The sequence below is a fragment of the Nyctereutes procyonoides genome, unplaced genomic scaffold (genome assembly GCF_905146905.1).
Source record: "Nyctereutes procyonoides isolate TBG_1078 unplaced genomic scaffold, NYPRO_anot_genome, whole genome shotgun sequence".
Lineage (NCBI taxonomy): Eukaryota > Metazoa > Chordata > Mammalia > Carnivora > Canidae > Nyctereutes > Nyctereutes procyonoides.
Genome location: NW_026575046.1, coordinates 16554812 through 16581386, shown reverse-complemented (window position 1 = coordinate 16581386; position 26575 = coordinate 16554812). Strand labels below are relative to the sequence as shown.

General features: G+C 33.3%; 1 protein-coding gene across 3 annotated transcripts in view; it reads right to left on the bottom strand.

The window, feature by feature from the left end:
- NIPBL (NIPBL cohesin loading factor) overlaps nucleotides 1-26575 on the bottom strand; it is a 200886-nt gene that overhangs the window by 55170 nt on the left and 119141 nt on the right. For all 3 annotated transcript variants that reach the window (XM_055325202.1, XM_055325203.1, XM_055325204.1), the window contains 6 exons: nucleotides 11705-11887; nucleotides 7219-7416; nucleotides 6894-6965; nucleotides 6715-6804; nucleotides 5076-5179; nucleotides 2285-2371 (listed from right to left, as the gene is read on the bottom strand). In XM_055325202.1, coding sequence (XP_055181177.1) covers nucleotides 2285-2371; nucleotides 5076-5179; nucleotides 6715-6804; nucleotides 6894-6965; nucleotides 7219-7416; nucleotides 11705-11887 — 734 coding nt within the window. The remainder of the gene's footprint in view (nucleotides 1-2284; nucleotides 2372-5075; nucleotides 5180-6714; nucleotides 6805-6893; nucleotides 6966-7218; nucleotides 7417-11704; nucleotides 11888-26575) is intronic.

The following is a 26575-nucleotide window of genomic DNA, read 5'->3' as shown; positions in this document are numbered from 1 at the left end:
CCAGCCAGGTGCCCTCATGCATGTACATGTATGTTTATGAACATCAGGAATGAAGTGATGTTACTTTAAGATTTTTGTTTCAAAAAAAAAAAAAAGATTTTTGTTTCCAAGTTTTCAAATATAATATATTCTATCTCCTAATTTCACCACTAGATGACACTCCAATAACAAATTCATAGTTATCTTTATCTTCCATGTATTTTATCCAAATCTAAGATAAAGACTATAATTGTATATAAATAAATCTGTCTTATCATATAAACATGATAGTCAAAACTTTGCAAGTTCTGCTTGCTGTTGTGAGAACAAAATGAAAATTAAAACAATGAATGGTAGAGCTGCATTTAAAAAGCAGTTAAATGTTAATTATTCCCAGTATTTGTTTCTCAACAACACAGTATTTTTGAAATAGAGATTAAAAAGTAGTTATTATGCAGACTACTGAAAATATAATTTATTTTCTAAAATGGATAAATCAAATGATAGAAGATTATATTTTAATTTACACATTAGCAACTTAGTACAATTGGGAAGGAGTGCTTTTAATCTCACTTTGAGAGTGATAATTCTTCTATCACATCCTTACTTATGAAATAGTAACTTTACACTCTAGGAATATTTCAAATGCATGCTATTTAAAACTTATACATTGGGAAATGAAACAAAAGCACAATATGTAAAGCAGAGAAGGGCTTTCTAATCACTAATGCCTACAAACTCCATTATTTTTTCCTAAATCTCTAGGCTTTCTTCCATTTTACTGCTTGCATACCTATTTAAGAAAAATATGCTAAGAGTAGCTTTTAATATTAAAATTGCTGTATGGATGAGTCAGTAAGGAGGTTCATCATTCATGCCAAATGTTAAGACTATCTGCTACACATTAAATAATGCTAAGGCTTCAGGAATTAAAACAATTTCATTAAGACTGAGTCAACCAGCTTAGAACTCTAGATCCTTGAGATTTATTTCGATTTCTTGTCAAAGTGTTTTAAATAAAATTTGCAAACTAAGAATGTAGTAGATTGCCACTATGGGTTTCTCTAAGCCCTTTGTTTCTGACTCAAAAACTAATTTAAAAAGGGCATTGGAATAATATAGATATATTTAAGAAGCCATAGAAATACCATCTGAGATTATTTTTCTACATTTTTTATTCCATGTAGATCACTTAGCAATCTTGTGGCTTTGGCAAACACCAAGAACATTTCTCTCATTAGATGAGATCCAGTGCACGTACTATATATATGTGTGTGTATATATATAATATATACATATCTATTTCCATATATCAAAAATGTTAATAGTGGTTATTGCTAAGAGAATATGGATCTTTTTGACCTTGAGGTTTGGAAACTTTCTGCAACAAGGAAAATTCAGTAATTCAACTCTCCCAAATTCTTACCTTATATTAGCATTAGTGTTTGTATTCATTAATGGTAGAGCTATCAAGAGCAATTCGAATACACATATGATTTGAAAGTCTGCTACAATGCTAAGGTAGATTCCAGGCAATTTACTTTTATCAGTTTATAAACCATTACATTATGTTGCTATGTTTTTGATATAAAGGTACTAAAATATATTAATAGTTGATGTTAAAATTTATTGAGAACTTAAAATGGGAGAAACTGTTAAGCACTTTACATGAATTAGTCTACTTAATTCTTTCAATAACCATTTGAACTAGGTATGAAAATGGTATGTATGGGGTGCCTGGGTGGCTGAGGTGTTTAAGTGTCTGTCTTCAGCTCAGGTCATGATCTCAGAGTTCTGCATTCAAGCACTCAGTGGGGAATCGGTTTCTCTTTTTCTCTGTCCCTCCCCTGACCCTTGTGCACGCACATGCATTCTCTTCTCTCTCAAATAAATAAATAAAATCTAAAAAAAAATTGTATATAAGGATTATTATTTTAGGATACATTAGGAAAGTAGTATAAGGTTTCTAACAAATTCTCCAGGAAAGGTCAAGAAGAATTACTATCATTTCATAAATGAAAAAAATATTTTAAACATAATCACACATAAGGAAGAGCATAATGTAAACTTAAACAGTTCTGTAAACTGAAATGAATTTACATCTGTTGTCTGTTTATGTCAAAGCTGTGAATCAACAATGTAATTTTGGATTACTAAAAGTGTAATTTAATAGCACTGCTAATGAATGTAACTAGCTCAAATTAATGACATTTAAGATTTCCCCAATAAATCAGAGTTCTTTTGAAAAAAATTTGTATCTTAACAATAGTAAAGGTAAAATTAACAATATGGATCTTGAACTTACATGATTTAACAAAGTGGAAAGCTTTGACCCATCTTGAATATTCTTCTCCAAAATATTTAGGACTTTCACAGTTTTGTCAGTGGAAAGCTAAAATAGCAATGTAATTTTTTTAAGAATCAATCATTGGTAAAAGTGATAAATTATTCAAGAAACATGTACAATTATCACCTTTGAGCTATGGAATACATAACAGTACCACCCGCTTAAAGAGTGGGATAAGAAAATTTTCACTTAGATTCTCTACTTAAATCTAAATTATGTATAGAATTAATCACTTGTTTCTGAAAGACAGAAAGCAAATACAGAACAGGAACATATATACACTACTAACCCAACTCTTACCATATAGCTAGTCAAGAGTTAGTTTGTTCTGATGCCTGGCTCCCTGTTCTCATGGCAGTGATACTGAACATGCATATGAACACACACACTCTTTTCTCAAGTTTTCATCTGTTGATTTAATTATAATATGGTTTCCACACTACAGTGTTATTCAGCAGGTGTCTTAAAATTCAAGGTGGTATTATGAATAAAGCATAAAAGTGTAAATGATGAAAGTTACATATGTAAAGTAACACTTTTTTTTCCAGAAGAAATATTTTATTTAAAAAAAAATCTGCTATTTCATTTCTTAGAAAGGATGCTTTCTCTACTTAAAAAAATTATAGCCGATTTAAAGGTTCTGCTTGGAGGCCAACTGTTATCATATTCTCCTGACTAAAGTTTTAGACTCCTACCATGCAACTACGACTCTCAATCAAATCATCCAGAAGAGTCAAATGGAAGAATCAACAGAATAACTGACATTAAGTACATTTTGATTATTTATGCTGGAGTATAGAAACAAGTTCCCCCCAAATACTGCTTTAAATAATTTCACAACAGATTAAAGTACTAAGACTTTTGGTAAACTATACTTTGAAAACAGTCAGCAAATTCACCTTGTGAGATTGAAATATTAGCTATATATAATTATGGACTTTATGAAACAAAATCTAGGATTGGCAATATCACCTCAGAAAACTGATGGCATTTGCTATATAAAAAAAAAATCAATACATCCCTCACTATACATAATATTATTGTGTACTAATAGCACATTAATTATTAGTTAACTAGATGATATGTCTGCCTTTAAAAATCAAATTTATGGAAACTCTTGTGCACTGTTGTTAGGAATGTAAAATGGTGCACCCACTATGGAAAACAGTATGGAGGGTCCTCACAAAACTGAAAATAGAACCACCCTGAGATCCATCAATTCCACTTCTGGGAATATATCTGAAGGAAAAGAAAACACTAACTTAGAAAGATATATGCACGCCCATGTTCAAGCATTCAAGTGTCCACTGATGGATGAACGGACAAAGAAATTAAATGTGTGTGTGTATACATACCTATATATATGTATATTATATATATATATATATAATGTCAATGAAATATCTTGCTATAAAAAAAGGAAGTCTTGCCATCTGTGACAACATGATTAGTCCTTGAGGGCATTACGGCAAGAATAGTAAGTCAGATAAAGACAAATGCCATATGATCTCACATATGGAATCTAAACCACCACCACCAACCAACCAACCAACCTCACAGATACAGAGAACAGATGGGTGGTTGCCACAGGGGCTGGGGGTAGGGGCTAAAGTGGTTGAAGATGGTCAAAAGGTACGAATTTCCTATTATATGATTTAAGTCCTCGGGATGTAATGTATAGCCTGGTGACCAGTTAATACTATATTGCATATTTGAAAGGTCCTAATAGAGTAGAAGTTAAAAGTTCTCATCACAGGAAAAAAATTATAACTATGTGTGATGATGGATGTTAACTAGATTTATTATTATAACCATTTTGCAATATATACAAATATCGACTTGTTATGTGGTAAACATGAAACTAATATAATTTCAAATATACCTCAGTAAAAACCCCAAATTCATAGCACATTCATTACTTAGAATGGAGGCAATATATAAACAAAAAATGAATAACTAATTATATTTTAACTTGGTAAAAACATCAAAATATTTTTCATTCTACTTTAAAGTTAAAAACTAGGATATTAAAAAAAAAAACAACTAGGATATTATAGACTAGGAAATTAGGGAACTTACAGAGTAGATAATTCTGTGCAACAGGGAACATGCCCCTGGTTAGAAAAGGGGGGAGGACTTGTCTTCAAATTATATTTGCACAGCAATTACACAATAGTTTAGGGAGTAAATGATGGCACATAAAGATTATGGGAAACCATTCCTTGATGCTGTCAGTATTGTTAGAAGTTATTATCAATGAAAAAATACTCTGCTATTCCATTTGAATAAAATGAGACTATTTAGCAACAGAGAGCTCACAAGAAAGACAACTTAAAAATCATAAAGCCTACAGCAATGAGGCAAGATATTTATTACAGTTAATATGTTGAAACTGTAGCTTTACTCTTTCACCATTCACAATGACTAAGCAAATGCCAAAGAAAAATTTAGTGTATTTCTACATTTAAATAAATACCTGAGACAATGATAAAATAAAAAACAGTGGGAAAAAAAAAGTCCAGGCCCATGCTTCTTTCAATGCAATAATACGGTTTTCTTTAGAATAATTTACAGAATACTTCTTTGAGTCTTGTTTTTTAAAAAAGAAATAATTCAATAAGACTCTCAGACGGTAACCGTAAATTGTTTTCATTATTTACTTTTTGTAAACTTTGTAATCTACCTTGAGAAGTTTAATATCAAACATTAGCATTTATGTAAATATATAAATTTTTCTTTACTGAAATACCTTATCCATTATACCCATTGCTTTAATTTTAGCAGATTCACTGCCGAGTTCATTAAGCTGATGTTTTCCTAAAAGAAGTTCCTGAGGAATTTCATCATCATCACCTGAAAAACCAAACCAAATAGTTTAGGTACAATAAATAGCTCAAAATAGTAAGCTTAACTTTTTTAAATAAAAATTTTGGACACAGAAACAGATATAAACAAACTAAACAAGTAACAACCGAAGAGGCCTCTATAAACCTCAAGCAAACCCTGAATGAGAGAAGACAGGGATTAAAATGAGAATTCTGACTAAGATGGGGGGAGGAGATAGGTCTCTTATCTTCACTACTTTAGATATACTGTTGACCCTTCTCAACCAAGCTCTCTGCCCCCGCCCCCGAGGCTGACCTGTATGGACTACATCAACAGTCTCCCATGCCCTCTGGCTTCTGTTTGGGTTCAGCCAGTGGGGTGCCCTGTCAGAAGATCAAAGAGAAGGAGAGTGAGGTCAGGGTATTTATATCCCTGACTCCTTCCTTGTAAGGTCTCCTCAGGCTAACCTTTCTGACCAAAAGGTTACTGCTTTTTCTCAAGGCAGCCTACAACCTTATTTTCCCTACAGAATGAGTTCTAGTAACTTCTCTTTACCCTTGTTCCTTTTAGAGTAGGGTTGGTAACAGTCCCATGGTTGTTAACCCTATATTCTGGCACTATTCTGTTCCCAGTTCTCTAACTGGCCTCTTTGTAAATTAGTCCTCCTCAAATTATCCTAATTTGAGAGTGCCATCTGTCTTCCTGTTGGGATCTTAAATGAGATGGAAGACAGCTGTTCAGTACACAACTGGAAAGTTTTTGAAATGATGAAAATGGTACTCCAAATAATGGAGAAATGCATTAATGATACTTAGGCAAATAACTCTCACAAAACACTTTTAAAATAAAGGGTAATATAATACAAAGGGTAATATACTTTTCAGGTATTTTCAAATAGGTGGACTCATATCAGAATTATTGTATGTTATATGGCTTTTGTATAAATTAGACACTAGTGTTTGTGCAGCTGAAGGTGGCACGGATTTGTAGAGACTAGTTCTCAATACTGAAACCAGTGTTACATTTTTATATTTATAGATATGATCTTTACATATTATAAAAGGAACATACAAATATATTAATCATACTGTATTCTAATTGGTTTACTATTTTGTTTTCCATACTAGATTCTGTATTACTTAAAGCCAGGGACTGGGGTATTTATCTTTGCATCTCTAGCACTTAATATACTGCTGACAAAGACTGAGTATTCAATAAATATTGGCTATAAGAATTACACAAGCAGATGCATGGGTTCCAATTTCTGTATCCTTGCTCGTATTAGTACTCTCCTTATCTAGCACCAATTCAAGTCTCATTTGAATCAATGCAATCAAGTTGCATTCTTGGAATTCCTAAGACACTACCAATAATACTTGATTTTTATAATAAAGTTTTCAGTTTCTTGATAACAGACTAAACTTGACTCTATACCTAGATTTTAAGTTTCTTGAGAGCACAGACCATGCCTCTGTATACAATGTATTTACCTAGGTAAATAAGTATATTTAAAACTGATTTTATATTTAGAGGTTAAAAAATATATCTTAAAATGATTTTACCAAATGCAGTAAAATCCAGATCTTCTAAATTATCCAAAATATTCTCTATTGAGGCTGTGAATCTCTTAAAAGTTGAAGAATCCATCATTTCTACAACAGAGAAAAAATAAAAACTTATTATGTTCACATTACACATAGAAAACTAAAGTTGCAGACTGAAAAACAAACTAAAATGTTACCTTCAGGTGTAAGTTTTGGTTCATAAGCTTTCCTCTTCTTCTGCTTTTCTTTTTTCTTCATTTTTCTAGCAACTAAAATAAACAAAAAGAAATATTGAAATACAGGAATGACAACTTAAAGTATTTCTATTTTTGCTTCTAGTTTCCTCCAGAACATTAAATACTTGAACAATAACCACTGCCATTCCAAACTAAATATATACTTTTGTCTTGATTAGCAATGGAGTTGTTAATTAACTTAAAAAAGGTATCAAATATTCTTCAAAGTTAAAGCCCTAAATTTAAAACAGCTTATGTAAGAAATCCGTTGACACTGATGAATTACCCTCACTAAGGCTCGGAGGAGGAGAATAATCTTCCATGTCAGAATCTGATGGGCTTCGGTTTCGATAACGACCACCACCTGAACTTCTTCTTCCTTCATGAGAGTGGCCACTTCTCCTATGATCCCCAGAGCTTCTTCTGTCACGCTCTTCATATTCCCAAGCTTTATCATCATCTTTTTTATGTCGTTTCCTAGAGGCTAAAAGCAAATCCCCATGACAAATAATTTACCTCATTTAAAAAGGATATTAAAACTTGTACTTCACAAATGAACCACATGGGGGAAAATAATTGTGTGGGCCTAGGAAATTGAGTCACTCAAGTCAGTAAGGATAGTATTACTTAACCATGAGGATTAATTAAAGCATATAAAACAATCTTTATCTAGGATTTGCAGGAAAAACAGAAACACTTTAAAGCATTTGGATTATTGACGGGGAGCAGGGTTTGGAAGAAAAGTAAACTTTTGAGAAAGTGCTATAGAATATAGAGTAACCACATATACCAACAATTAAAAGCCAAGTTAAGCCCACAACTTAGATATAAATTCAATAGACTCTGATAATCTAACATCACAGGCCTTCAGAGATAGAATAAATCTGTACAGTTGTAAATATTCATATATTGAATTCAGTTCTCCAACAGTATACTTGCTTAAGCCCAAGGAGAAAAGCTTTTAAGCTTACACATGCTACACAAACATATATATGTATGTTACCTTCAGTCACTTCCCCAATCTTCCAAGGGTCTAAAGCATTCATTAAAAACACCAGTCCTGACAGGAACTTCTAGGCAGAACTGGCAAACAGATTTCATCTGACACATCAACTCTGATCAACTGGTAATAGCTGCCTAGAACATTGTATTTCCCCAAGAAAGCATCATATTTCAACAAGAAAGACTGATTAGAAATGTCTGTCCTGTGAGAGCTGGAGAGCAGTACAAGCAACAAATATTTACCATACCCCTTCTAGGGTAGAGCACCACCAACTTAAAAGTAGGATAGAGAACTGATGTGTCCTATATCTTGGCATCTTGTTGTTTTGACCACTTGTTGGTGATAATGAAATACTTCCTAGTCTGTTGAACTAAATGTGACTCCCTTTCTTTGAATTGGTTTCTATTTTGAATCCCTAATTATGATCAATATCCAAATACTTAAAACAAAATTCTTGCTTGAGTCCCCTTAAATCCTGAGATTTAAGGATGCCACCTTTGGCCCATGCACTCTATCTCTGCTTGTGCTGGGGACTTTATTTGTGGATAATCAATGTCCATAATCAATGTCTAGACCCTGGCTAATCTTACCCTGACATGCTGCCTTAACTACTCCTATTCAAGAATCTAGTTTGGTTTCTGGTTCTGGACCCTTCTGTCCAATCTACTGACAGCATAGCAGAAAAAGATAATTTTGTTTCCCCTTCTTTTTGGTCATAGACTTGGCATAGCAAGATAGTTCATTAAAAAAACAAAAACAAAAAACCAAATGTAAATGCATATATTTAAATCTCCAATGATTTTCTTTGTAATAAGGCATAAATTTGACATGAAGTATGAGGAAGAAAGACTTTTCCCCTTTTACAATTAGGGTACACCCCAGGACATTCTCTTAGTGAGAGACTGCCTTATAAACTAACATAATATGTGTATGTGTGTATGTGTGTGTGTGTTTCAGAGAAAAAGGTCATCTATGTAGCATTCACTAAATATTTTTTCAACAAGTACTAAAATACTACCAAATATTTAGGAATAACAACTAATAAGTAAGCTTGTTCAGAAATGTTTGAAAGTAGTATTCTACTTTCTAATATGACTTACTTAGTACTTTTGAATTTCAATTTCATCAGAAATTCATTTCAAGCATTCAATTCTATGATTTGAAAATGCTTGAAAAATCTTACAGTCATCATCAAGAACATACAAAAATACTGTATTGGTAGTAATTTTTATAGGCCTTTAAGATTTTTGTTTCACATTCATTAAACTTTAGGAAATTTGGATAAAAATGAGATGGCAAATTAGGAAAAAAACCCACCCAACTTCCATGATACAGTGTGTTGTAATAAGGCTATCAGGATTGTTACTAGTTTGTTCTTTCTCTATTGCTTTCATAATCCTGAAAGAAATAAGGGGGGAGCTCAATAGACAGGTAGGTAAAACATGCCTTGAGTGTCTCCCGTCTTCCCTTTCTAAATTTCACCTACATCGCTCTTTAACTTAGGTCTTCTCTCTCCTTTCCCCAGCAATCCAGTGACCTTGTGTTTGTGCTATGGTTACCCAAATTTATGTGGCCCAACAACTTTTAAAGATCTATGTGGCCCTCAACCCTTCCCCAATCCTTCAACAAAACAATTGCCTTAGTTTTAGATTTTTAGGAAACCAATTTGATTAAACTGCAATAAAACCTTAAGTTTCAAATAAAGTCTCTCTCAAAGCAGCAAAATGCTTGAGCTTATGTTCTCATAATACTTTTACATCTTGTACTACACTGTATTTTTACTACATTCTTTTTGCTGTGGTATAACGAGAGTTTGGTTGTTTATGTCAACTACCAACTGGAATACTTTCATCTCTCAAATGAGTGGCTCCAGAGTCAATTTTTCTGTAGTTACTTATATAGAAATAAACTAAGAAAGACAGGCAGCTACTCTGAGGTCTCTTGAAGAATCCAGAGAAACTTCTCTTTTGTCTAGCAGGTAAAAGCTGAGGTTCTCTAACTAATACTAAGCTTTCAATACACTTGGGAAATATCTAGATATAACAGGATCCATGGCTTTATGATGACACTCTCAGCTTCCATAAGATTTTTCCACAACAGAAAAGAACAGTGGCTGCACTGATGACACACATCAGGCATGTGTGACTCTCTCCCCTATTTTTACACCTGTTGGGCATTTCTGATTATGCTATTCTTTCTACTGAACTGTGAGGTAGCTTCAAAATTCTCATCAGCTTAGCAATGCAGGGAGCCACTCTCAGTTAAATGGAGTTGAATTGTGATTTGAAATCAATCTGCAGTTAAAGAACTCCTCCTTCTTAGCTATTCCCTTTAGAAATGGGTGATGTTTTGAGGTGGGGGGGGGAAGGAGGAAGAGTGAAGGAGAGGCATGTATATAAAGGGGAGTGAGTTTCTGGGCCACCAGATCTCCTTTTTCCTCTTCCTTTCCAGAGCATATATTACCATATGACCAAAATGTTTGATTATAATAAGAAAAGTATTAACTTTAGCCATTGAATGAAATATATTGCATGTAAATACATCTCATAACAAATTATAACAATTATACATATAATTAAATGTCAGATTAACTTTGCTATATATTTTATTTCAATTTTAAAACTTTGTTCATATTTGTTCAATATTCATAGTCTACTCCTCATAGCTCAAGAGCTCACAATTTAAAGAAGATCAGAGTAAATGAACATAAAAAACTTTGGAGGAGGTGAAGGATTTCCATCAGCAATATACATTTAAAATTGGCAGCATGCATCTGTCCTTCCTGCCCTTGCTTGTCACACCTCAATCTATGGAAACTAGGTGGAAAAGGTAGAACACACTGGTGGTCTTCCCACTTCTTTTGGTCATAATGACTAAGTCAGTTGGCACACAAGTGAAGATCTCCCATAGTCTGTTTCCACTGAATGCCGTTTAAGTCAAACAAGGTTGCTGACCCCTCTTGGCTAGGCTCAATTCTCTTGCTCCAGAAGAAGGAAGATAGGGATAAAAGAGAAGAACTTTTTCAGTGGACCAGTAGGAAGACAGGCGAGGTATAGCAAGTCTAGTGCAAAGACAGGTGATCACAGTGTTGTAGAGAGGTAGCTGTGTAGTGAAGAAGCCAGCTCTGGAAAACAGTGAAACAAGGGAGGAATTCCAGGACACAGCTGGGCAAAAAGGAGAAGCCAGGTCCAAACCACACAGATAATTGGCAATGTGGCTAATTCATTCATAATTTAGTGGTAGTATGGTTTTAAATATTTCTTCACCTGGCTATCTCCTATGTGTCCTTCAAGACTCAACTCAAGTGTCACCTCTTCCAGTAAGCATTTCCTGAACCCCCAAGTATAATTTTGATGCCAATCAATGTGCTCCCATAGCATCCTGGATTTACTTATTATCACTGTACTTTTTTCACTGTGCTACAACTGTTTACATATTTCCCCCTTTGAAGGCTCTTCAAAGACAGGGGCTACATCTTATTTGTATTTTTATTTTCAGTGCCTAGCATATAGTAGGAACTCAATAAATGTTTGCTAAATATAGACACATACCTGTGTTATTTGACACTAATTATAGCCCATTAATTTTTTTCTTGGTGCCAACTGATCTCATCTTTTGCACATTTTTTAAGTATAAAGAAAAAAACTTGCTATACTATGTTAAGAATTAAGATCACTGTACTCTTCCTAACCCCCCAAATTATGAATGAGACAAACACATCAATCTGCTTTTTAATTCTAAAATAATAATAAAGTTATGTGGTACTTACATTCAAAAGCTTCATCACTATCATTATCTTCATCTGAACTGATTTCAGCATATTTTGGCTTTTCATTAACTGTGCTACGCTTGCGTTTATTCATTTTCACACGTTCACAAAGTGGCATGGTGGATTCAATTTCTGCCAGAAGTTCAGGGGGTAATTCTTTTAACACTGATTGATCTATACTACCTATTAATGAAAGGTAAGAAAAGAATTTAAATCTGAAGATAAAAGGGAAATTTTAACTAAAATAACACAATAAAAATGAAATATTAGTATTCATATGTTTTCTAAGTCAGTTTTGCATTTTAACAAAACACATACTTAAAACTGTAATAGGCTTCACCCTGAACTGATAATGCAGTTTTTATACATACATCATTATATAATAACTTAAAAAAACATAGGGTAGTTAGATCATCAATTTTTGATACAATCCCTTCATCTGTCTGTACAGACCAAAACCTTTCTAAAATGAGAGATCCACTGGCATTAACCAGTCTATGTGTAGTAGGGGATTCATCTCACATTCTTGGTAGCACCCAAATTTGTGTTACAGAGATCTGGACCAGTTAGTTTGAAAGTAATACTATCTTTCAGTGCAAACTGGAAGAGTTGGAAACACTTATCACACCCTTCTCTTCTTCCTCTATGATGTTGGTGGTTGTGTACTGTGATTGAGATAAGAATTTTACATGCTTTTACCTATCAGTGTCTATTTGAGAGGCACAGTAATCTCTTTAGTATTATAAAGAACTTCCTCAGACAGATATACCAATATATGCATTTAACTGAAGATAACAGAAACGTGAAAGGCAGGATCAATAAAAATATATTAAACTATAGATGCTTATGGTTAAAAATAGTAAATTCAAATGTTATGAAGTAGGTTTGTATTTTCCCATGAAAGTCTAAGACAGGATAAAAATATACCAACATAGTAACATTAACACAAAATTTACTACTTAATCCTACACACATATACACAAGTACACTAACAGTTGCTATGAAGAAATAAATTCTTAACATCCTACTGAGAGCTTAAAAACAAAGAAGTAGCAAAAGCTATTTATTCATGATAATTTGTCCTTGATGACTACTAAAGATGACAATTTTTTTTTAAAGATGACAATTTTAAATTACTTACCCTTGCAAATCTTTGAGTAGAAGTATAAAAATGATGTCTTACCTGCTGAATTTTAGAAATTAGGAGCAAAGAGTACCTTAGTGGCCTATAGCACAGAATATTAGTAATAACTATAATCAACCTTAACACTACAACATGCAAATGATAATAGTACTTATGTAAAGGATAAAAATAAGTCATGACAAAAATGAATGGGTACTGATTAAGACAATTTCAAAGTTTCAATATGCAATCCTAATAATTTAAGAAGAGCAGAACATAAATTATTAATCTCATTGGAAGAATAATCCTTTTTTATTCTTCGTGCAAATTTTATTCAACATCATGAAGGAGTTATTTCAGTAACTTTTAGTCTTTTAAGAACACACATAGCAAAAATTTTTACCCAACAAAGATGTAATATTTGTGACTGGTAATATTCCAAAGACTTCATTGCTGAAAATCCTGACATACTAATGTTGAGTGTACCTTATCTGTGTTATTCTCAAATCACACATTTCTCTGGGCTTTCTTAATTCAACTGTATTTTATCAACGAGGTCCCCTTTTCAGAATATTGATACAGGTAAAAGAAACCAATGTTAGCTTTGGACTGTCCATACATTCAGCCCCAAGATAAACACAGCATGCATTTCATTTAAAAGTTTTTAATGTCTTGGGATGCCTATGTGGCTCAGTCAGTTAAGTGTCTAACTCTTAATTTCAGCTCAGGTCATGATCTCAGGATCCTGAGAGTAAGCCCTGTGTTTCAGTATGGAGCCTGCTTGGGATTCTCTCTCTTCCTCTCCCTTTCTCTAAAAAAAAAAAAAAAAAAAAGTCCTTACTGTCTTGAACACTCCTAATTAAATGTGTGGGTTTTTTGATGGAAGGATCATGTTTTCTAGTATTTATCTTCCCCTTTCCACATGACCTATAATATCAAATGTGTATATATTAATGGTCAATAAATAATTTTTGACTGCCTGTCATTCACAATTTCCTATGATTACTTACAAGTATATTTCCTGTATAACTATAGTTTATGGGCAAATGAAGACATTTTCCAAATTTAAAACAATGGAAATGCTTTTCTTTTTGTACTACCTAAAATGTTATAATCTTTTTGAGTCTTTAAATACAGAAAGCCTTCAAAGCATTTGGCCTTTAGCCCACCACAAAATTTTTTAAAAAGCATATTTCCTGATTATGTTCTGCTTAGACTAAATTCCCATTCTCAGAGATATAGTGACCTGATACTAATATCCCAGAATTAAAATTATCCTGCAGATAAATATACAATAGATAATCAAGGGTCAATATATATATATATTGCAGATAAATATACAATAGATAATCAAGGGTCTATATATATATATATATATATATATATATATATATATATGTACTTGTACTCTCTTTATAATGGTTTATTATATCCCCAGAGCAAGGAGTCTGCTCTCTACTTAAAAAAATTCCTCACAAGAGCCAGACACAGAAAAACTTAGGTCATATAATTGATAAAGTAGGCATCGAAGTTTATTCACTGTAGTTTACCATCTCTTAGTCCCTAACTTAGAAAGAATGCTATCAGATTTAAGAGCTTTTCTATTCCGTAGATCATTTTAGCTTCTATGTAACTCTGAAAGTTACAGCAACATAATTCAAAGGCCAAATGTTTCATTTCTGAAGATGACCCAACATAAAAAAAAAAAAAAAAAACCCAGGAATGAGAAATGTCTCTCGATGTACCATCCTCCAAAAGTGAACTCTGGTTCATTTTGAATAGAAATACCTATTCCACAGGTTCATGCGTTTTCTGAATCAAACATCTTTTCTTCCTTTTTGTAAAAACACTATAAATCGACTCAGCCCGATCCCTTGATTACAAAGGGTAAGAGATAAAATGCTTGACTTTCCTCTACTCACAATCAGCATATTTAATACATTATCAAGGACTGAATAACTGACTCAGCTTCAATAGATATGAATAAATAGCAAGTACCTCAAATGACACCTATGATGTATTTGGTTATAGTCTTTCCCCTGAATTAGGAAATAATCCATTAACTGCAAAAATAATGTCTACTTAACACAATGATTTTATAAATTATTGTTGCTTGTGGAATTATTTGTTCTTAAAAACTTCAGATTACTAGTACTTTATGATCATCTTTCTCACCTCATTTCTCCCATGTCAGTTACTTTATTCTTTAATTCAGGTGTTTGAATTACCATAAAACTTTAAGTTATTGGCTCCAGGGGATAATGTCAGTTAATCAAAATTTTGTGAAGTACCACACTCAGCTTTTGTAGCTATATAGTCCATTAGACATATTGCACCTTTTTTTTTTGTTGTTCTCATAAGGCTAAAAGAATACATTTACTTATAGATGTGCTACATTTTAGTAATCCTGGGTTTCAAATGTAAATCATTCATATTAGCAGAGTGAACAGATTATTATAACCAGACTACTAAAAGTCTCAAAGAGCTACTAATTTAAGAACACTGTTTTTTGTTTCTTTTAAGTGAAAAAAACCACCCTGAGATTAAAATAAACCACCTCAATTAATGAACTCTTTAGGACTGAAGATTCAGACAATGGAAACCAGTCATGTTCAGAAACAAACCAAGAAAATTCACATAAACCTCCATATTATGTAAGTCATAAAAAACATCATATAATGTAGTTCAGTGACAATTCTAATAACCTACACAAATTACAGGGGAGTAGCACCAAATGGATCTTTAACTAGAGTTCTAGGAGCAAGCCCTAAGTTTGGTTCCCTGCTCAGGGGGAGTCTGCTTCTCCCTCCTCTCTCGGCTCTGCTCCTACCCCCTGGCTCATGCTCACATGCTCTCTTCTCAAATAAATCTACAACATGAAGAAGAAAGAAGAAGAAAGAAGAAAGAAGAAAGAAGAAAGAAGAAGAAGAAGAAGAAGAAGAAGAAGAAGAAGAAGAAGAAGAAGAAGAAGAAGAAGAAGAAGAAGAAGAAGAAGAAAGAAGAAGAAGAAGAAGAAGAAGAAGAAAGAAAGAAAGAAAGAAAGAAAGAAAGAAAGAAAGAAAGAAAGAAAGAAAGAAAGAAAGAAGAAATGCATCCAAGGAGCATAAATTATAGATTACATAGCTCTGAAATATGGTATAACAGTTGGGAGGTAGGAACAAAAAGCAGCAACCTAAAAAAGGTGTATAGTTCAACTAGGAGATCAGGACATCGAATGTTCCTTTCACAGGGATTCCAAGGTTATAACCTGATGGGAGTTCTAGGAGTAAAGAAGAAGTCTATGCCAAATCCTCAGTGAATATAGGGAAGATTGGTGTCAAAAGTTTTGAGGACACAAAACAATGACCTTAGGGGAAGAACTTTGACATGTGTATTTTAGCAATTATAGTTAACCCCTAAACAACACAGGTTAGAACTGCACGGATCCACTTCTACACCAATTTTGTAATACAGTACAGTTCTGTAAATGTATTTTCTTTTCCTTATGATTTTCTTAATAACATTTTCTTTTTATTAGCTTACTTTAGTGTAAGAGTACAGTATATATGTAATATACAAAACGTTTATTACTTGACTTTGTTATTCCTAAGGTTTCCTGGTCAACATTAGGCTATCAATAAATTTGGGGGGAGTCAAGAGTTATACAGGGATTTTTAACTTTGTGGGAAGTGAGTGTCCTTTGCCTCCATATTATTCTAACATCAACTGAATTTTTTTAAAAGATTTTATTTATTTGAGAGAGTGTGCCCGCGCAGGTGCACATGCACGTGTGCACGTGAGTGGGGGGAGGGAAAGAGGGCGAAGCAGACTCCCCTCTGAGCAGGGAGCCCAACATGGAGCTCAAGCCAGGAACCTGGAATCATGACCTAAGCCAAAAGCAGATGCTTAACTAACTGAGCCACCAAGGCATCCCCTCAAACTATATTTGGAAAGAGCAACAGCAAACTAGGAGAAAGGAGATTCTGCTTTTCAGCGTTAAAGCTCCTTCAGTGAGTGAAAATGAGGAAAGTGAAACTCACAGTTTTGTTTTGTTTTAGTTAGACTCTTTATTACAAGCACTTTCTTTTAACATAGTAAGAAAATGGAACACATAGGATGGTTTCCAGCGTGGCTCAGGATTTATCTTTGACTATACTTATTGTAAGTGATTCTGAAGAAGGTCCAATAGAGAAATAAGGCATAAGTTTCTCTGCAAAAGATTTGTTGAAGGTATATAAATATGATCTGCTACTCAAATTGTAAAATGAAACCTCTCCTAACTTGTAGTCCAGAAAAATGCCAATCTGTCTGAGGTTTCTGGAATCCTCTTGGCCAAGCATACTAGTCCAGAGCTGAATTTGCCAGCAGCCATTGTTCGGGGATGGGGACAAAACAGCATTTCTGGGGAAGGACTCCTTACACACACCTAAGGACCATTCCTTGGTGCCTCGTACTTCCACCTGCCAGAAATGCCTGCTGGCGTCAAATCTCTCACAGGGAGATGTTAACAGTCATCAGGGTAATAAGAAAGGAGGATCTGTTTAATACCTGAAGATGAAATCTTAACTTAAGAGAAAAGAGCATCAGGGAGACTACCTCCTCTAGAAGAGAAGTGTCAGGAAACAGGTTTGCTTTTTTTGTGATGGTTTAGGATAAATGGAAGTCATGTATAATGAGATAATCTGGTATAATGTTGCCTTAATTTTGATAGAAAGAGAGATTCCAGGTATTGGCTGAAGGCCTAATAATGCTTATTCAGGATTACAAAAAAAAATTGTTTTAAAGATTTTTTAAAGGGAAGAATAGTATTCATCATTGGCTAGAGAGGGGTGGTCAGGATCAAATCTGCAGCTATTCTCTTTCTGATGGTCTCTGAGAAATACTAAAACTAATGCAAACAATCATTATATAATCTCTACCCAAAGAGATTATAACCTAGAACTGGTAAGCCTTCTTTTCAAAGTTAACCAGCAATATTTAAGTTGTAGGCTATAGCCCATAAGCATGTTGTGAAATCAGTTTTATGGGTCTCGACTAGCAGTTGTTTTAAAATGAAAGTGAAAAGGTCAGTTTTTTGCTTGTAGTAAGGGTGGAGATTGTTAACATGTGTCTCTATGCATGTATTAGTTCACAACATGCATTTTATTTCTTAGAGCAAAATCAAAAAAGTTTTAAAGTCTTTTAAGTTTTATGGTTGCCACTTCTTTCAAAATAGTTGGGTCAATTCAGATCGAAAAGGTCCTTCTAAGTAATCAAACTCAAGGTGTGGACTCTGCCCACTGTTTCTTAAGCTATAGGTTCGATGAAAGAGAAATAACAAATTGAATAAAATATTCAGAGTTAAATTGGTTTTACTCATTATAAGTTGACAGGATAGTGATTATGTGCCCCCCCCCCCAAGATTTTACTTATTAGAGAGACAGACAAAGTAAGTGCACAGCAGGAGAGGGAGAAGCAGATTCCCTGAATAGAGAGGCAGATTTGGAACTGGATCCCGGGATCCTGGGATTATGACCTGAACCACAGGCAGATGCTTAACCTACAGAGACATCCAGGGGCCCCAGGATAGTAAGTACCTTGTATTAGAGAGCTTAATTACCCACGCCTATAATTCTGATATAAAAGTTGCTGTTTATTTATTTATTTAGATTTTATTTATTTATTCATGAGAGACAGAGAGAGAGAGAGAGAGAGAGAGAGAGAGAGAAAGAGAGAGAGGCAGAGACACAGGCAGAGAGAGAAGCAGGCTCCATGCAGGGAGCCCGATGCGGGACTCAATCCCGGGTCTCCAGGATCATGCCCAGGGCCGAAGGCAGGTGCTAAACCTCTGAGCCACCCAGGGATCCCCCAAAACTGCTGTTTATTTTTGAAGCCTCATTACAATAAAATCTTGGGTTCAGATGGAGCCCTGTATTGGACTCTGTGCTGAGCAGGGAGTTGGCTTGAAGATTCTCTCCCTCTAGCCTTCCCCTCACTCTCTCTCTCACTCAAATAAATAAATATTAAAAAAAAAAAAAAACACCAAAACCCACCCCCACCCCCAAATGAGACAACTTGACTCAAGACCATTATTGAAAAGATCAAGTTCTCCACAATGCTTTACACAACAATACCTTTAGGAGTAACTGCTATGCATAAGGAGTCTGAGATGATGTGAAATGATTCAGGCTTTGTTTTTGAGTTCTGTAGGTTTGCTTGTAGCTTACTGAAATACGGACACTGAGAATCTGCTAACTTGTGTAGAATATACAGTACACAGCAAATGGAGTTAAAAATCCTTTTACCTTTTCATATTATTCATGGAAATTTATTCCAGAAAATTTATACAACAAAAAAGTTCTATGAAGGAAAATGTTTAGATCAGTTATATCTATTGTAACATCATTTTCGAAATGAAAATTCTTTTCTAGGGATGCCTGTGTGGCTCAGCGGTTGAGCATCTCCCTTCGGCTCAGAGTGTGATCCCGGGGTTACGAATCAAGTCCCACATTGGGCTCCTTTCAAGGGGCCTGCTTCTCCCTCTGCCTATGTCTCTGCCTCTTTCTCTCTCTCTCTCTGTGTCTCTCATGAATAAATAAAAATAAAAATACCTAAAAAAAAGAAAATTTTTTTCTAAATCCTGAAAGCAGTTCTTAGTTGTTCTATATTGATAATTATAGAAAAGTTTATCCACAAAATGAAAAGATTTCCTGATTGACATGCAACAGGTATAAAATATTTTAAAAGCAATTTTAAGTCAGTATATACTTGTTATATATGTTTTACATATTTATTATATGTTAACATATTAATACTATATAACCCACTAAATGAGGTACTTTCAGATATTAAATATCCCACTTAAAATATTATATTTGACAAATTTCATACTGCATTCATAAATACTGGAAAAGAACTAGACAATGACTTCAAAACTCATTTCTAGGGGTGCTTGGCTCAGTCGGTTAAGCGTCTACCTTCAGCTCAGGTCATGATTCCAGGGTCCTGGAATCGACATTCATATCAGGCTCCCAAATCTTCGGGGAGTTTGCTTCTCCCTTCCCTCTGCCCCTTCCCCTGCTGTGCTCTGTCTCTCTCAAATAAATAAAAGATGAATCCTTTTATATACGCATATAAATACTCAAATGGCAAGGGAAAATCCAAATTTTAGGTCTCTTTTGCTACAGAATAAATAATTTAGTTATTACATTTACCTACATTAAAATTTCTATTTTTTTTAATTTCTATTTTATATCTATAGTAAACTCAGCAAACTATAGTCTGTGGGGTCAAATTTGTTCATCAAACATTTCTAATAAAACATATCAAGTTTTATTAGAATACAGTGACACACAATCATTTATTTGTTCTCTATGATTGCTTCTTTATTACTATGTTAAGGTAAGTGGCTCACAAAGCCTAAAATATTAATGATTTGGGCTTTTACAGAAAGTTTGCTGACCCCAGATCCATATCATGTTATTCTTTAATTCAAATTGGAACAAAGTGCCCCCCACCCTTGCCAGTGTAGTCATTATAGTTAGTCTGTACATTTGAGGTCATTGAAACTGGTTTATTTAATGAAGACAAAAACCAAGGAGTTGGATTATAGCAATTGAAAAACACTATTACAAAAGAAGCAAGCAGAAGATTCTAAGAAAAATCTGGTTTTAAGCACCACAATTTTGATATTGACACTGGTACTACAAAGATTTCATCAATGTGCACCTATTATGTTACTATGAGGGAGAACTATAAAAAGAAACAGGGATCAAATGATTCTTTCTTTGATATGTACGCACAGGGAGAAAATAAATAGTGCAAGCATAACCTAACTTTGTATCTCAATTAGCTATTAAAAGAAAACAAACTAAGCTCAAATTTAATAAAAGAAAGGAGATACTAAATACTAAAGCAGAAATAAATGAAATAGACTAAAAATAGAAAAGATCAATGAAACTAAGAGCTGACTTTTTGAAAAGATAAACAAAACAGACAAACCATTAGCTATACTTACCAAGATAAAAAGGAAGAGAACTCAAATAAGTAACATTATAAACAAAAGAAGAGGCATCAAAATGGATAGCATACAAATACAAAAGTCCCTAAAAATATATATATTTATATTCCTAGAAACATATAACCCACTAAGATTGACTCATGACGAAATAGGAAATCTGAATAGATTATTAGGAGATTGGATTAGTAATCAAAATCCTCCCAAATAAAGAGAAGCCTAGGACCAGACAACTTCTCTGGTGAATTTTAACAAACATTTAAAGAATTAATACTAATTCTTTTCAAACACTTCCAAAAACAGAAGAGGAGGAAAGGAGAGAACACTTCCAAACCAGTACTACCCTGATGACAAAACCAGAAAAGGGCACTGCAAGACATGAAAATTACAGGGCAAGGGACGCTCAATCAGTTAAGTGTCTGACTCTTGATCTCAGCTCAGGTCTTGATCTCAGGGTCGTGAATTCAAGTACCACATAAAAAAAAAATTAGGCTAACCCTCTTGTACTTGTGATAAACATAGATTCAAAGTCCTCAACTAAATACTAGCAAACAGAATTCAACAACACATTAAAATAATCAGGATTATATACCATGGTCAAGTGGGATTTATTGCAGAATGGTTCAAAATCTGTCACTCAATGTGATACACATTAACAAAATAAATGATAAAAATCATATGATCATCCTAATACAGAAAAGCATTTTACAAAATTCAAAATCCATTCATGATAAAAAAAAATCTCTCAACAAACTACATACAGAGGGAATGAACATTAATATACTAAAGGCTATATATAAGCCCACAGCTAGTATCATACTGAATGATGAAAAGCTTTCCAAGATAAGGAACAAGATAAAGATGCCCAATCTCACCACTTTTATTCAACATAGTACTGGAATTTGTTAATAAATTTCTATGCTCGTGGATTAAAAAAGAATTAATGTGGTTAAAATGTCCACACTCCCCAAAACCATCCACACATTTAATGCAATCCCTATCAAAATTCTAATACTTTTTATAGAAAAAGAACAAACTACCCTAAAATTTGTACAGAATCACAAAACAGTCAAATAGGCAAAGCAAGCTTAAGAAAGAAGACTAAACACCTTGGGGCACCATGCTTCCTGATCTTAAACTATATTGCAAAGAGCTCTAATAATCAAAACAGTATAATATTGGCATAAAAACACATATATTAAAAGAACAGAGAGGGCAGGTGGCTCAGCAGTTTAGCGCCGCCTTCAGCCTGGGCGTGATCCTGGAGACCCGGGATTGAGTTCCATGTCGGGCTTCCCTGAATGGAGCTTGCTTCTCCCTCTGTGTCTCTACCTCTACCTCCCACCCCCTTCTGTCTCTCATGAATAAATAAATAAAATCTTTTTTTAAAAAATAAAGGAACAGAGAGCCCAGAAATAAATTCACGCACATATGGTCAATTAATTTACAAAAGAGTAGCCAAGAATATTCAGTGAAGAAAGGGCAGTCATTTTAATAAATGGTGCTGGAAAAACTGGACAGCCACATGCAAAAGAATGAAACTGGACCACTATCTCACATTACATATAAAAATCAACTCAAAGTGAATTAAAGACTTGGATGTATGATCTGAAACCACAAAACTTCTAGAGGAAAACAGGTGGTAAGCTCCTGGACACTGGTCTTTGCAATGGTATTTTGGATTTGATATCAAAGCAAAGGTAACAAAAGCAAAAATAAACAAATGGGACTACATCAAACTGAAAAGCGTCTACACAACAAAGAAAACCACTGACAAAGTGAAGAGGCAACTTATTGAATGGGAGAAAATAAGTGCAAATCATATACCTGATCAGGGGTTAGTATCTAAAATCTAAAAAGAACTTACAACTCAACAGCAAAACAAAATAACAATCTGATTTAAAAGTAAGCAGAGGATCTGAATAGACATTTTTCCAAAGATAACATACACATTTATGAAAAGGTCCTCAACATTACTAAGCATCAGGTAATGCAAATCAAAACCATAAGGAGATATACCTGTTAGAATGGCAAAAAGAAAATAAATAACACATGTTGGTGTTCTTTATGGAGAAAATGTAACCTTGTGCATTGTTATTGGGAATGTAAATCAGTGTAGCTACTATGAAAAACAGTATGGAGGTTTCTCAAAAAACTGAAAATAGAACTACCATATGATCTAGCAATACCCATGTCTGGGTAGATATCCAAAGGAAATGAAATCACTATCTCAAAGAGATATGCTCCAAAACCTGCCCCACCCATGATCACTTAAGTATTATTTACAATAGCCAAGACATGGAAACAACTTAAGTTGTTTAGTCTATTGACAAACCAATAAAGAAAATGTGTTACATATGTGCACGTGCACACACTCGAATATTATTTACCCATAAAAATGAAGGAAATCATATAATTTGCAATAACACATATGTACTCTGAGGGCACTGTGCTAAGACATGAAAGTCAGACAGTAAAAGACAAATACTATATGATCTCATTTATATGTGTAATCTAAAAAAAAAAAAAAAACGACTCACAGAAACAGAGAACAAATTGGTGGTAGACAGAGACTGGGGTGGGAGGTGAGTGGTGGGTGAAATGGGTACAGGTCAAATGGCACAAACTACCAGTTAGAAGAAAAATAATTTCTGGAGATGTAATGTATACTATGGTGACTATAGTTAAACAATACTATACTGATATTTGAAAAAGTTGCTAAGATAGTAAATCTTAAAAGTATTCATCACAAGAAAAAATAAAACTGTGAAGTGATGAATGCTAACTAAATTTACTATAGTAATCATTTTGCAATTTATACATATATCAAATCATGGTACACTTTAATAAAATGTTATTATTTTAAATATATTTCAAAAAATAAAAAAGAAATGGTGGTAGTAATGTCTTCAAATATACTGTAAATATAAAGTATATACACATAAAAAGATTTTCCAAAATTACTCTCTTCATTAGATATTCAATAAAAATGGCATAATGGCATTTCTTCATATAAAAAGATTAGATTTTGGCTCTTACTAGAAGATTGATTTTGGTCTTCATAACTGAATAAGGTAGGAAGAAAACTGGTTTCTCCATCTTGAAAGTGAATGAACCAAGGCTTTGAAAGGCCAGGATTTATTCAAAATTCTGATACCAATGCTCTTTGTACTATCATTTATAATGGAGTTAAGAGAATTTTCAATTTCCAACATCAGAAGCTAGAGAAGGCTAGTTTTTTTTTGTAGGTAGAGGAGGGGATCTGGATTTAAAAATCCACATTAAAAAAAAATCCACATTATATTGTATTATACAGTATATCATAGATAGTGTGTTATATATTATTACTCTATTATTCTAACATAATGAATTCTCTAATTCTAAAAAAAAAAGGTTATTGAAACCCTCCTCTACAAGGGGCTGATATAAATATTAAGATAATGATGCCTACCTGATATTATCATACTAAATTATACTATGTACTACTACATTAGACATACAGTTGACCTTGAATAACATGGTCATGACCTACACAAGTCCACTTATACACAGATTTTTTCTAATACAGTATAATACTATAAATTTATTTTCCCTTCCTTATGATTTTAATAATGTTTTCTCTAGCTTACTCTATTATAAGATTACAGTATATAATAAATATGAATACAAAATATATGTTAATCAATTGTTTCTGTTATCAGTGAGTTCTGGTCAATAGGCTGTTGGTATGTTAAGTTTTAGCAGTCAAAAGTTTTACATGGATTTTCAAGCGCATGGGAGCCAGCGACCCTAACATCCATGTTGTTAGAAGGTCAATTATACATTAGACTATATAATAATATTAACTTATTACTACAATAATATATTAACAATTTAATATACTATGACATAGTATACTATTATCTTTCAAGTAGGTATTTGTTATCTTAGCACAGGTCTCAGGCTCTTGGAGGATTTCAGTAACATTTTTTAGAGTAAGAGGGAATTCAGTATGTTAGAGTACTGATTGTTTCTTCAAGAATAGGAGGTTCTTTCACAATTATTTACCCTCAACCATATTTTATAATTCTAACATATCGGAAAACCTTATAGAAGCTATGTCTTTGAGCTGGCTTGAGAAATGGAAAGAGAAAGATAAAAAAACATCTCTAGTAAATTTTAATACATTTAATTTTTATGAAAAAATTATACTTAATCTCTTTAAATCAGGAGCAATTATTAAGCAAAATGTGAACTAAAATTTTTCTATGAACAGAAATCATGGACAAAGTTTTCAAAATACTGCTATAAAAATCACACCCAACAACAGGTATATATTATGCCTTCTGTAATAAATATTCTCCAAATGGTTTCTAAAGATACCATTGATAATAAGGTCTTTGCAGAAACGGAAAATTTTGGTTTATTGAAAAGGATTTTATAAATCAAATGAATCAAAATAAATTTCTACTGCAGCACTATTAAAGATTCTGAATATTACTTTACTAAGAATTCCTCAATTTAGAAATTCATCAACTATGCCAAAAATTCACTCTGAGACAGTAGTTTCTCAAACTTACAGAAGCCTAGGATCTCAAACACAATCCAACTAGATTGTTCAATGCCACATAAAAGGCAGCCAATTAATGTACTTTTGTGATCAATAATGTACTTTTGTGATCAGTAGTAACTGAGGCGAAATAACTGCCCCAAATGTGACTGCAACCATTACCTAATCAAATGAACACTAGATTTTAAACACTCTTGACTATCTGAGCTGCTACATTAGTACACATTCCCAGTAAAAACCATTTTCAGTAATGGTTTAACTGTTTAAAGGCCATGATCTCAAACAGGGATGGTATGGGATATTTCTGAAAAGTACTGAGTACAAGTGATGTAAAGCAATAAACTTGTTGAAAGGAAGTAGGTGGAGGCAAAACAAATTATTTCCTTGTATATAAAGGTAAAATATTGTGAGACACTCTGGAATTGTTAATAACCAAAATCAAATTGTTAATGCTTGTAATTACTGATACTAAGCTGTTAACAATATGTAACATGCCAGTCTTAAAGACTGCCTAACTTTATATTATTTTAATTGGAGATATATTGTACGTTAGGGTATATTAGGATAATATTCTGAATTAAAATATTTTAATAAAGGTTATTTTTGACATTTAATATACTGAAGTATATTATAAGATCTTTTAGAAATTTAAAAGGTTCTCCATACCCATCCCCTGCTTGAAGAGGAAGAAACAAGGTGACGGTAAGAAGACAGAAGATGATAGAAGCATCATGAGAGTAGAAGTGATACTGAACCAATCTATAATAGCTATAGAGCAAAATAAAGGGAAAGGGTAATTAGACATAAGTAAGAGTAAGTCTCCTTGGGATCTTAACAAAAAGTAGGTAGTTGACTGGGTAAAAAGAGTTATTACAAAGTTTAGGGAACAGAATGCTGAAAATTATGTAGCTCTTGAGCTAGGATCTATTGGTGGGAACATAAAAGGTGAATACACAATTTTAATCTCCCACAAAGCCTTTTCTGAAACATGATGGCAATACAGTCATTCAACAGTTATTAAATAAGCTCTAATTATGTACTAGGTATTATGCTAGGTACGAGGGATATACACAGATCCCCACAGAAATCAATTAAAATATAACTATGCCATTTTACATATAATATGTTCACAGAGATGACAAAAATAAGCAATACATATTAGGAGTCATAAATCTATATCCCTATCATTCTAAATTTATCGGCTTAAAGCATACTCAAGGAATT